Source organism: Monodon monoceros, unplaced genomic scaffold (genome assembly GCF_005190385.1).
Source record: "Monodon monoceros isolate NGI ecotype Baffin Bay Population unplaced genomic scaffold, NGI_Narwhal_1 Super_Scaffold_20, whole genome shotgun sequence".
Classification (NCBI taxonomy): Eukaryota; Metazoa; Chordata; class Mammalia; order Artiodactyla; family Monodontidae; genus Monodon; species Monodon monoceros.
In genome coordinates this window covers 66,420,839-66,434,696 of record NW_021703777.1, presented here as the reverse complement: position 1 = coordinate 66,434,696, position 13,858 = coordinate 66,420,839, and the positions used below count along the sequence as shown (strand labels likewise).

The 13,858-nt window shown below is 37.0% G+C and overlaps 1 protein-coding gene across 3 annotated transcripts in view; it reads right to left on the bottom strand.

Annotated features, from left to right (window-relative positions):
- TXK (TXK tyrosine kinase) overlaps positions 1 to 13,858 on the bottom strand; it is a 61,915-nt gene that overhangs the window by 25,145 nt on the left and 22,912 nt on the right. For all 3 annotated transcript variants that reach the window (XM_029234636.1, XM_029234634.1, XM_029234635.1), the window contains 3 exons: positions 12,178 to 12,232; positions 3,388 to 3,467; positions 2,323 to 2,450 (listed from right to left, as the gene is read on the bottom strand). In XM_029234636.1, the coding sequence (XP_029090469.1) occupies positions 2,323 to 2,450; positions 3,388 to 3,467; positions 12,178 to 12,232 (263 nt within the window). The remainder of the gene's footprint in view (positions 1 to 2,322; positions 2,451 to 3,387; positions 3,468 to 12,177; positions 12,233 to 13,858) is intronic.

Below are 13,858 nucleotides of genomic sequence, written 5' to 3'. Positions count from 1 at the left end.
TTTTCTTAATGAAGTAGATGGTTAGGCAATTTACTCATGGGCAGTGGATAATACTAGAAAGGGGGTCTTGAGGAGAATGGTAAAAGTTTGAACAGAAAACAGGAAAGGATGCTTACCAGTGACTCTGAAGACCTAGTTGGGGTTAGAGCCCTCATGAAGTTGGGACTCTATAACACATGATCAAAATAAAGAACATAATAGGAATTTCCTTAAGACCCTAACACCTTCCTCTAACTTCAAAGTTTTTGTTTGCCAAATATTTTTATTCTGTGAATTACTACCAGTGGTTTAGTGATGGTTTGTCTCTCTGATAGAAAAAAAAAAAGTCTGTCACTCTCTTTGCATTGTCCTTACTTCTGGTAAAGAGATGGATTGTCATGAGCTAAACTGATCAGAAGTCAAAAAGTAGACGGGATAGTCATGGGTTTCAATTCACAGCCTCATCTGGATCCTCCAATGATCTAAGTTGCCTCTTTCTGGAGGAGATGACAGTCATTAAACACAGACTCTGGAGCCAGTAGGTTCTACGGCTCCAATGGTTTCAAAGATTTCTGTGAATTCAAATGTCAGTGCAAATACTTATTAACGGTGTGCCTTGAGCACAACTCATGCCTCAGTTTCCTCTTCTGTAAGATAGAGACATCAACAGCATCTACCTCATTGGATTTCTCTGAAGATTAAATAAATAAATATACATAAAATAGGGTCTGGTCCAAAGTAAGTCTTCAGTAAATATCAACTATTTCTGAGTCCCATGCCTTTCCTCTTATCATCCTTCTTTCTCTCTGTCTTATCTCTTTTCTACTTTCTTTTCTCCCTAATAAACAGCCGCCATAGTTAGAAGTTCTCAACCCCTGTTTTTCTTTTTTTTATCGTCTGATCTAGCTTTAATTTTAAAAGTTATCTGTGTGGTATTTCTTACATTATAAGAATAATTTATATACATTGTAATTTTTTAAAACCCTAGCACAATCTACAAAGCAGAAAATAAGTTTCCCTTACCCCCAGTCTCATTCCCCAGAGGTAAACATTAACAGCTTGTAGTCTGTTATAATCTTATTAGTTTAAAAATTATTACCTAAACTGTAACAGGATTTTTCTATGTATGCACGTATTTCTATATATTTACTTTTCAAAAGTAAGACTATAAATATACTGTTTTGCACCTTTTTCTCTTTACTAAGCAACTTATCACTAACATCTTTTCAGGTCAGCACATCCTGATCTGTCTCGGTATTTTTTTTAACGTCACCACCACCACCACTCTGTTTCTTAAATTTTTTCTTTGAAGGAAGGGGAAAGAAGAGTGTGAAGAAGAAAACTGATTCTAAGGGTTTCTATCTCTAGCCACAAATATGTCCTCACTGGCCCCGCTCAGACATGTTGCCACTTCCTCTCTAACCAAACGCCCAGTGACGATCAGGAATACCCAGGTGGACTCACTCCATAAGAGAATAAAAACTTCCTTGGATTTATTCCTGATATTTAGAAACAGTGTAATGGAAAAGTGGCCGCTTTCCAAAAGGGATTTGTTTGGGCATCACAACTTTTCATGAGAAAAATCTAAAAAAAGTACTGCATGTCAAGAAGTCGAAAGAATATGGAAGTTACAGTGGGTTCCAAATTCTATAACACTGAGGTAAGGAGATTCCCCCCCATAGGCTCAGAGTAGTCCAGTACAGGTTGGACGAGGGCTGAAGACCAGAGCTGTGGTTGTAATCGTGTTGGAACTTTCTGGAATTCTACATCTTTCCATAGATGATAGGTTTGCAAAAATAGCCATTATTGCAAATTACAGCTGGGAAAGGGGGTTAAATATGCCTCTGGTATATTCAAGTCAAATTGTAACTGTGTAAGGCTGTGTCCTGTGTAAAACATTTTCTGTTTTCCATACAAGAAGGAACAGACAATGAGACATTTAAGGGTAATTTTCTATTGCAACTTTCTAAAGTTAAGAGCAAATTTAGAGGGGTAAAGAGAAAGAAGAATGAGCCTTTAGGACATTTGAAATTTTATTACATTTAGCTCCATGTAAATTTCAAGAACAGATGCATAATGACTAAATGGCCTTTTGCTTCCTTGTCATCTATCATTTTTCCAACCTGGCAGAAATGTAAAAAAAAATCAACCTACCTCTTGCAACCTGACTAGAAAAAACAAAAACGCATCAATGAGGAGGAGAATTGCACAGAAGACAGGTTGTATTTCGACTCTTAAACATTTCTACAGGGATATTTGGTCCTGTTAAGTGTCTGACCAGAGATACATTGCCTCTCTGGGGCCTGGCTCCCCGACTCTCCCAGCCTGAAGTTTCTGACTTACCAGCTGCGTTGTGCTGGTGATACCAGATCAACTCGGGGATTGATTGAAAGAGGTGTCTTTCAGCCACGTACCACTGTCCTGAGTCCTTCCTTTTAATCTGATAATGTTTGATGGTAGCCTCCATACTTCTACAATCAGTAAAATGTGAGTTCATAAACAAGCAAAAGACCACGTTGGAGCCAAGTCAATCATTAAGCAACAGGACTCCACCTCTAAAACTCATATCCTAGTAACACTACACACTGAAGAGCAGATAGGATTAAATTCAACAGGTGCCTCCCCAGCCCAGGAAAATTCCTCAGCTATGGTACTGGGGCCTTAGATTCAAACATAACTTCAGCGAAAGTTGTCTAGGTGACAAGTCTAGTGTCCAAAAATGTACAGCTCGTAATGGACACTTATGAGCATTTACTGAATCAAGTATCAGTTCAGTGAATGAATAAATGCACTGTGAGAGATGTGAGACAAAGGAGGGAGGAAAACCAGTATCGGGTGTATTGATGAGCAGGTTTACTATGGGCAGCTGGGGCTTAATCCCTCTAGAAAGAGATGAGAGTCTGTGGAACATACCTCAGAGTCTTCCCACTAAAGTGCAAAGGAGCTGAAGGGCTTATCCTCCACTCCTCATGGATGGAGGGTCACCTAGGAAGCTAACTCTCAGGTACCTCCAGTCCACCTCTGGGGACCACAAGAACCCGCAGCCAGAGAACATCCTCAGGCAGAAAGAAACAGGAAGCTTTCTGAGTACAAGAGAGCTCTCTGCAGGGTAACCCAGGGGTAAACCAAGGCGAGGAGAGAATCGCACCAGCAGTGTCTTCTACAACTAATCAAATCTCCTTACTTGATACTTGAGAAAAGGAGATGAGAGAGTTTAAGTAACTTATCCAATGTCACATGCAGAGCTCGTTAGGGGATAAAATTTGAACCAATTAGTTGTCCCAAGTTCCAGGCCAGCAATTTTCTATGTTAGGCTCTCACTTACATTCTCTATGTGATGGTGTCTCCATAACAATGACTGTCCCAGGGATTGCTATTTCTAGAGAGATCAAAATCACAACTGCTTACCTCCCAGCTCTTATAAACACAGAAATGGTGTAGCATCCCAAATGTCTTGAATCTCTGACAATAAATGCACCTTCTTTAGACTGCAAAACAATTCATTCATTGTACAAGTTTATTCCTTATTAGGAAGGAAGACAAACATCTCAATAATGAAAACCAAAGCTATACTGACTTACTATAAAAGGATGATACTGTTTTTACAAGTACACACAATGTTATCTCTTAAACCCTTTATAGACTTAAATGTCATAACTATAAAATAAAATATAATTGGGACAAGAATTTGCAATGCATGAGTATTTTAAAACTTTGCTCCTGATTTTTCTAAGAATTCTGCATTTGACAGCCTTGTGCCCCACCATTTAGTTATTTTTGTTCTACTGATCAAGATAATAGATAAAAATAGCTGATGAATAAGAAGAACTCTGAGACAGACTGACAGGATTGTTCTTTAGAGGAAAAGAAACAACATGGTAAGTGGGGGTGAAGGAGGCAGAGAGGAATACATCTGGGAAGATGAGGAATGGAAAGAGAGACCAGAGCTCATGATATGGATGGAAAGAGAATAGACTTGGGAGAGTCTGGAGAGAAGAGCGAGGACAGCCATTCTGCTTGCTCTAGGGGTACAGGAGAGGCAGAAGGAGAAATGGCAGGAGGGAAGAATATTATAATAAGTTTGATGGTACATTATCAATTGGATCCCCATGGACATTCTTTGGGAAACTCCACTAAAGCTGAAAATTGCTTTCAAATAAGCTTAAAGTTGACGGTTTGGTTTAGTTTGATACCGTAAAAAAAGTTTTCCCCTTATTAAGTGTGCTTACACTCATGAAGAGGAAAATATCTCAGAATCTTGGCAGACCCGTGAAAGCTTACACTTATCAAGTGCTGGTGGGTTGCTTGAGAACTGCACAATCCAAACAGCATGATATGACGCCTCAAGATGAACATAATACATCTTCTTCTCTTTCCAGATGCTTACCAAGAAACAAGCCTCATTTTGTGGTCAAATTTTTGAACCAATAGAAAAGAATAGAGAGCCCAGAAATAAACCCACGCTTATATGGTCAAATAATCTGTGACAAAAAAAGACAAGAATATACAATGGGAAAAAGACAGCCTTTTCAATAAATTGCAATGGGAAAACTGGACAGCTACATGCAAAAGAATCAAACTGGGTTACTTTCTCACACCATATACCACAATAAACTCAAAATGGATTAAAGACTTAAATGTAAGACCTGAAACCATAAAAGTCCTAGAAGAAAACACAGGCAGTATGCTCTCTGACATCAGTCTTAACAACATTTTTTTGGATTTGTCTCCTCAGGCAAGGGGAACAAAAGCAAAAATAAACAAATAGGACTATATTAAACTACAAAGCTTCTGCACAGTGAAGGAAACTATCAACAAAATGAAAAGGCAGCCTACTGAATGGGAGTAGATGTTTACAAAAGATATATCTGAAGAGGGGTTAGTGTCTAAAATACACAAAGAACTCATACAACTCAACATCAAAAAACAAACAATTCTATTTAAAAATGGGCAGAGGACCTGAATAGACATTTTTCCAAAGAAGATATACAACAGACCCATGAAAAGATGCTCAACATCACTAATCATCAGGAAAATGCAAATCAAAACCACAATGAGATATCACCTCACACCTGTCAGAATGGCTGTCATCAAAAAGACAACAAATAACAAGTGTTGGCAAGGATGTGGAGAAAAGAGAACACTTGTGTACTATTGGTGGAATTATAAATTGGTGCAACCACTATGGAAAATAGTATGTAGATTCCTCAAAAAATTTAAAATAGAACTACCATATGATTCAGCAATTCTACTTCTGGATATTTACCTAAAGAAAACGAAAGCACTAGTTTGAAAGGATATATGCACACCAATGTTCATAGCAGCACTATTTGCAATAGCCAAGATATGGAAGCAACCTAAGTGTCCATCAACAGACGAATGGATAAAGAAGATGTGGTACATATATATACAATGGAATATTACTTAGCCATAAAAAAAGAAAGAGATCTTGCGATTTGTGACATGGGTGGACCTAGAGGGTGTTATGCTAAGTGAAATAAGCCAGACAGAGAAGGACAAATACCATATGATGTCACCTATATGTGGAATCTAAAAAGCAAAGCAAACAAGCCAACAAAAGAAAAACAGACTCATAGATACAGAGAACAAATGGGTGGTTGCCAGATGGGAGGGGGTTGGGAGGGGGCATGAAATAGGTGAAGGGGACTGCATTACAAACCTCCAGTTATAAAATAAATAAGCCACAGGGATGTAATATACAACATAAGAAATACAGTCAATAATATTGTAATGACTTTGTAAAGGGACAGATGGTGACTTAACAGTGATCATTTCATAATGTATGCAAATATCAAATCACTATGCAGTACACCTGAAACTAATACAATATTGTGTGTTAACCATATTTCAATTAAGAAAGGAAATTCAAATTAAAATGAAAAAATCTAGAAATTAATAAGGAAACACTACATATCAGGACCTCTGTTATATCGGTCAGGCAATACTCAGAAATAAATTCACAGTCTCATTATTTATATCAATAAATGAAAGGAATACAAAATAAACAGATCCAACTCAAGAAGTTAGGTTAAGAATTATAAAATAAACCCAAGTAAAGAAGAAGAAAAGATCTAGAGACTGTCATATAGAATGAAGTAAGTCAGAAAGAGAAAAACAAATATCATATATTAACGCATGTATGTGGAACCTAGAAAAATGGTACAGATGTACCAGTTTGCAGGGAAGAAGTTGAGACACAGATGTAGAGAACAAACGTATGGACACCAAGAGGGGAAAACCACAGTGGGGTGGGAGTGGTGGTGTGCTGAATTGGGCGATTGGGATTGACATGTATACACTGCTGTGTATAAAATTGATGACTGATAAGAACCTGCAGTACAAAAAAAAAAAAAACAACTAATCTTTCTTTGGGTTATTTGTATGGAAATATGTTAATATAAATGTTTCAGACATTACATGAAATTTCTAAAAATCTTATATGTTCTGACATAACGATATAAGTCATAATTCTAGTTATTACTTTAAAATGTTTATCTCAGAAATAACTAAATTTCCTTATCAATTGCATTATTATAAAAAAATAAAGACAAAAGCAGAAAATAATAAATTATAAAAACAAAAATATAATACAGCAAGTAATTAAATTCAAAGTCTGGTTGCCTAGGGAAAAACAATAAAATAGATAAACTACTACTTAACCTAATCAATAAATAATGGGGTGAATCTATTAAAAAAGTCACAAGCATCCAGAAAAAAATTAAAGAATCTTCTTGACTCTATAAAATACATTTGAAAACTTGAATAAAATGGGTAATTAGCTAGCAAAACATAAAATTTATCAAAATTGATTCCAGAAAAGCTAGAAATCTTACTGGACCAATTGAATTGAAACACGGATAAGGTTTTAAGAGCTACAACATTAAAAAGCACCATAGTTACACATTGTGATGTTACTAAATCTTAAAGAAATGATAGATCAATTAAATAATTCCAGAGCATATGAAAGAAGGAAAACTTCTAAACTATACAAAGTGGTTTAACATCCATACCAACAACACAGCAAAGATTGTGTACAAAAGGGAAAACAACTAACCAGTCTTCACTTATATCAATGCAAAAATCCTAACTAGGGGCTACCCTGGTGGCGCAGTGGTTGAGAATCCACCTGCCGATGCAGGGGACGCAGGTTCGTGCCCCGGTCCGGGAGGATCCCACATGCCACGGAGCGGCTGGGCCCGTGAGCCATGGCCGCTGGGCCTGTGCATCCGGAGCCTGTGCTCCGCAATGGGAGAGGCCACAACAGTGAGAGGCCCACGTACCACAAAAAAAAAAAAAAAAAAAAATCCTAACTAAATGTTAACAAATTGAATCCAGTAGCACAATAAAAGAATAATACACCATGACCAAGAGGGATTACATACAAGAATGCACAAGTAATTTAATATTAGGGATTTTATTAATATGATTCATCATTTAATAGATCTGAGGAGAAAAATCTCATCAACAACTCCATAGATGTTGAAGAAGCATTTGACAATTTCAACTTATATTATCAGGATTTTCTTATTTTTTATAAAATGGTAATATATGTGTACTTCTTTAACACAATAGCCCTTATTTACTTTAGTCCCAAGTCCAGCATCATGTTTTATGTAGAAATCATTCTAACTAAAACCAGGAAAAAAGAAATACCCACTGTCAGCCCTGGTATTTAATTCTGTTCTGAGATACTAGCCAGTGCAATTAAATGAGGCAGAAATTAGCAACACTGATTAAAATTGTAAAAGAGGGTTGAAATAATCACTGTTTGTTGCTGATAAGATTACATACCTGAAACCCAAGAGAATTGCCTGAAAAAATACTACAAAATTTTTTTGAATTCATCTAAGTCATCAGTTACAAACTAATTCACAGAAATCAAGAGCTTTCAAAAGTAAAAATAACAAGATAAGCCCATTTATAATAGCAACAAAAAGATAAAATACCTTAAAATAAACTTAAAAATCCATGTGCAAGGGCTAAATGAAGAAAACCTTAAAATGCTCCTGAAAAATACAAAAGTATTTGCTTTTTCTTATTAGGTCTTAACTCCATCTAAGATCTGTTTTTGCTTGATGTAGGGATCTAATTTTAATTTTTTCTATATGAGTAATTAATATATGGGTCCTGGAACAAATTGGTCCCTAAACCCCACTGATCTGTAATGCATGAACAATTTTCTCTAAATTAATCTGTAAATTTAATGCAACCAACAGGAAAGTTTTTTAAATGAGGCAAAGTAATTCTGAAGTTCATATGGACAAAATATGTGTCTCCAGAATGTTTCTAAAAAAGAAGAAAGGAGGCTAGCCACACCAGAGAAAGCTTCAGTGTTTAAAACATTATAGTGGCAGAACATGAATAGACAGGCTGATCAATGAAACCATGTAGTAAGTCCAGACATAGTTTTTTGTGTTTATGATGAAAGTGGCATCTCAAATCAATACAGACAAGAAGGACACTTGGTAAAGAAAAAAATTAACTTGGATCCAAACCTCATGATAACAGGAAAAATTATAAATGGATCAAACATGTATACATAAAAAATAAAGTCACTAAAGTAGTCAAGAAACATGGGAATTTTTTTTATAACCTTGGAGTGGACAAGGCAATTCTAACCTGACACAAACCCTGAAGTCTTACAAAAATTTGTCTTAAAAATTCAAATACTATTCATGGCAAGAAAAAAAACACAAAGCAAAAATAGGAGAAAATATTGCCACATATCACAAGGAGTTAATTTCCTCAATATAGCTACCTAGGTCCTACAAATTGTGAGGGAAGCATCAAAAAAACCCACAGAAAATTTTGCAAAGGATATGGACAGCTACAGAAAAGGAAATACAAATATATAGACTTTAATATAGAAAAAACTGCTTAACATTCCCAGAATAAGAGAAAAGCAAATTAAATCACACTGAGATGTCAGAGAGCAAAGTTCCAAATGTTTAATTAAAACGCTTGCTGAAGATGTTGTGGGAAAATAAGCACTCTCTTACATGTCTAAATGTAAGACAGATATATAAATTGATACAACTCTTATAGAGGGCATTGTGATATCTAACAAAATTGGAAATGTGCATTCTCTTTGACGCAGAATTTCCACCTTTGGTGATTTATCCTACAAATATTCTCACATAAATGGAAAGAAGACAAATGTGTTGGTTACCTATGGCAGGACTGTTTTAATAGTAAAGAAGTATATACTACTTAAATTTCTATGATGAAGGATCGGTTAAATAAATTGTGACAGGGACTTCCCTGGTGGCGCAGTGGTTAAGAATCCACCTGCCAATGCAGGGGACACGGGTTCGAGCCCTGGTCTGGGAAGATCGCACATGCCGCGGAGTAACTAAGCCTGAGTGCCACGACTGCTGAGCGTAGGCTCTAGAGCTCGCGAGCCACAACTGTTGAAGCCTGCACACCTAGAGCCCATGCTCCGCAACAAGAGAAGCCACTGCAATGAGAAGCCCGCGCACCGCAACGAAGACCCAACACAGCCAAAAACAAAATAATTAATTTAAAAAAATAAATTGTGACACATTCATGCTAAGAACTACTATGCAGGTGTAAAATGAATGAGGACACTTTACATACTGATGTGGAAAGATTCCTAAAATATATTATTAAGTGAAAAAAAGTAAGGTACAGAAAAGTATAATAATTATGTTACCATTTGCATAAAAATAACACAAGAAAATATTGATATATTGTACTTGCTTGCATATGTAGTAAATATCTGTAAAAGGACACAAAACAAACTAATAATAGTAGTTTGGAGGGAAATTGATGGGCTGGAGACAAGGATGAAAGAAAATTCAAAGTCCTTCCTTTTGATTTTTGAAGTATAAAAATTTATTGACTATTGAAATATGAAATTAATAAAATTATAAGATACTTCCATAAATAATTTATGCAATAAATTTGAAAATAAATATAAATAGGCAATTCCTTAGGTAAATATAAATTAAATCCCCCCAAAAAACGCAAACAGCGGCTTCCCTGGTGGCGCAGTGGTTGAGGGTCCGCCTGCCGATGCAGGGGATGCGGGTTCGTGCCCCGGTCCGGGAGGATCCCATGTGCCGCAGAGCGGCTGGGCCCGTGGGCCATGGCCGCTGGGCCTGTGCGTCCGGAGCCTGTGCTCCGCAACGGGAGAGGCCACAGCGGTGAGAGACCCGTGTACCGCAAAAAAAAAAAAAAAAAAAAAAAACGCAAACAGAAAAGGAAATTAAATTGTAAACAAATATCTATCTGTTTGAAAATGCAGCTTGCCAGACTATTTTACAAAAGATATATCTAACCTTCAAGAAACAAATAACTTCCATCTAATATAACAATTCCAGAGATTGGAAAAAGAGATAAAAACCCCACATGCCAACTCATTTTATGATGCTAGTATAACTTTTATGCTAAAACCAGACAAAGAGGACAGAAAATTAGAAGCCAGGCTAACTTTGAACTTGATAGGACAAATACTAAATAAAATATTAGGAAACCCAAACAAGCAATATATTTTAAATGCCTCATAACCAAATAGGATGTAAACCAGGCATATTTTAAAAAATAAAAATTAGAAAATATGTAAATTACAAAAATATTTTAAGATATAGAGGAAAAATATGTATATATTTAAAATATCATACACACTCTTCAGACAGATTAAAGATCTAAATGTGAAAAGCACATCTTTAAAACATTTAGGGCTTCCCTGGTGGCGCAGTGGTTGAGAGTCCCCCTGCCGATGCAGGGGACATGGGTTCGTGCCCTGGTCCGGGAAGATCCCACATGCCGCGGAGCGGCTGGGCCCGTGAGCCATGGCCGCTGAGCCTGCGCGTCCAGAGCCTGTGCTCCGCAACGGGAGAAGACACAACAGTGAGAGGCCCGCGTACCGCAAAAAAAAAAAAAAAAAAATTAAACACATGGACAAAATGGGAACACACCCTTCTACTGTGGTTGCCTCTGCCGAGTGAGTGAGGACCAGAAAGATGAGGGAGGGGGTGGGCTTTAACTGTATCTGTAATGTCTTATTTTGTTAAAGAATGTTATGACCCAATGTTACTATTGATATTTACCATATCTGGGTTGTGGGTATGGGAAGGTTTGCTACCAAATTCCCCATTCTAGCCTTTGTAGGGAGGTCAGACACTTGCCCCGTTCTGGTTTCCTCTCAGATGTAGAACCTCACGTAGGACCTGCCCAGCCCAGAGATTCAGGCCATATTACCTGTGACCAGCTTGCTTACTGTGGACCTACTTTTCAACTTCCCTTCTCCACTTCTGCCTGCCTGTCATCACACCTTCTTTGTCCATTCTGCACCCACTAATGTATAATGTCACCATGCCAGGCAGATATTGCATTTGCTGCCATGCTCCATTTCCTCGCGGCCAGTGAGGCCAGGCCAGACCTCCAGCCTCTGTCCCCACGACCACCTGAGGCTGGTCTGTGTCCCTCGTGCTCAGCCTGTCCCCCAGCTACTAACTGGACCATCCCTGTGTCCTAAGCCATTACTGGCACTGAGTTTTGAGATACAGACCTGATTCTCGCTCATATTTCTAGATTTCCTCAACATCCGACACCAGGTCATAATGACACATATACTTCTCACTTACTTTCTAGTTCTGACTGTACATTTACGCACAGTTGATATTTACCGTCAGTTGGAAATTTAAACTATACACAGTTTTGACCTAGATGAGCAGTTTTGATCTGAGTTTGAATATTTTGGCTATTCCACTCTTCCTTTTGTTCCCAAGAACGAAAGTGCAGCCCCGTGTATTTTTCTATATCTGTGTTTTTCATGAGTCTAAGCTAAGCTCAGGAGGGCAGACTATATATTGGATTGTCATTGATGCAAAGGTACACAGGCAATCCAAACAGAGACCCTTCTGGCAGAATGCACTTCAGAGTGAATGAAGGAGTTTTAGTGTGTTAGAGTTGGAATCATTTCAGGAGAAAGACATTTCTGAAATTATGGTGAAAAACATGATTTGATACAAAGATATCTAGTTTACGACTTAAAAAATGTATAGTAGAGATGAAGTTGTAACAATATTTTAAAACTAAAAAAACAAAACCAGTGAGTAATACAACTTTTTAGTTGGGTAAAGTCTTTATAATGTGCCTCTCTCAGAAATTTTGAAAATATTCACAAATTTATTCACAAATAAATTGAATTACCTCTTGTCTCAAAAGACGTTCTGTCTGATTTCTGGTGATATTTCTATGGTACCACCTGTAAAAGTAATAAAAATAATTTTTAAATGTTATGTTCCATTTCTTTCCAGAAAAACAAAAACAAAAACCCCCAAGCTGCTCCATTTCCTTCATTTTTAAAAACTTTCTCCAGAACTGATTTTAGAAAATGGAGTGATATTTAACTCAGATAAACAATAACGTACTGTAATGTGTCCGTTAGTTTAATACAGTTTTATTGATTGCAAGCCAAGATCTCACTTATTCCATCACATCTCCATTCAACTTTCTGACACACACTTAGTATATAATTTTGAATGATATAACCTCCTGAAAATTCCATAAAAGGTATGTGGTTAGGAAGTCATCATCTTCAATAAACACCTTACAGAGCTTTGGTTAAACAAACTAAAAAATAACCATTTCTTTCCCCTCAGGAACATCTTGTTTACATGCTTATATATGTGTTATGTTATCTTTCTGAACTTAAAACTCACACCAACTTATCTGACTCTCTTAAGTTTGTTACCTTGTGGTAAAGTCAGTGGTTTGATAGCGTAAACAACCAATATACAAAGCACCCTGCCCCAATCCCTCACGGGCCTCATGGTGGTCCTCTTTTTCCCCTCGCTTACTAAGCTTGGGCCACGTTGGGAATCTTTCCTGGCTCAAACTCACGAAGCCCTTTTCCACCTCCGACCTTGCTGTTATCTCTGCATGAAGCCATCATTAAATGACTTTAAAATACCAGAGCTACACACAGTGATCATAATTAAGTAACACTGTAATTTAAACATATGGTTTGGTATAACAACACAATCGGTAGGCAAATGTGGTACAGGAAAGAGAGAGGAAACGGTAGAACAAAGGCGAGAGACAGAAAAATGGAAAAGCTTTCATTTCAAAACAAGATTTTAAAAAGGAGTTAATCTAATTTTACCAAAAATAATATTTTTGTGGACAGTGGAAGGAAGAGTGCATATATAACCATGCAGTAAGTCAAGTGGGGGGAGCGCAAAGGTGGCTGATTGAAACTCAGACCTGCCTTGGAGGATGGAACCTATCTCATCATGTGGACTTCCTCTAACCTTCAATAGTAGAAAGTTGCCACTAAATTAGAATGGTCAGGTTCTTTAAATACTAATGCCCTCAAATTGAAAACAGTCTTTTAAAAAGATGAACCACAGAGAATAGGGGATGATTACAGATGATTCTAATCAAAGTAATACGACTATATGACTACTTACTGCTAGTGGAAACAAGAGTAACTGTGATGTTAAACTGTGCATATCATTCAGTACTTTTTAATGACTATTCATATTGTGGAAGGGAATTTCAAGATGAGTCTGAGACCTCTTGCTGTAGGAAGAAGAAATTCTTTCAAAATAAATGAGGCAGAGTTAAAGACACAGGGAACCAGTTTAATGGGGCCCCCCATTGGCTAAGTTCTGAAATATGGGTGCTAAGAGGAGAATGATGATTATAGCTCACTGAAATAACTGAAGCCGTAAAAAGCCAAGACTGCATAATGTACTCGAAAGGGGAGAGATTAACATAAATTGATTTTTTTCTAAATAATGTTTTTTACCTGCTATTGTGTTGGTGTTAATTTTGTTGCTTTGTACTTATTTATTATAGTGATAAATAAAATAAATATATTAATTTT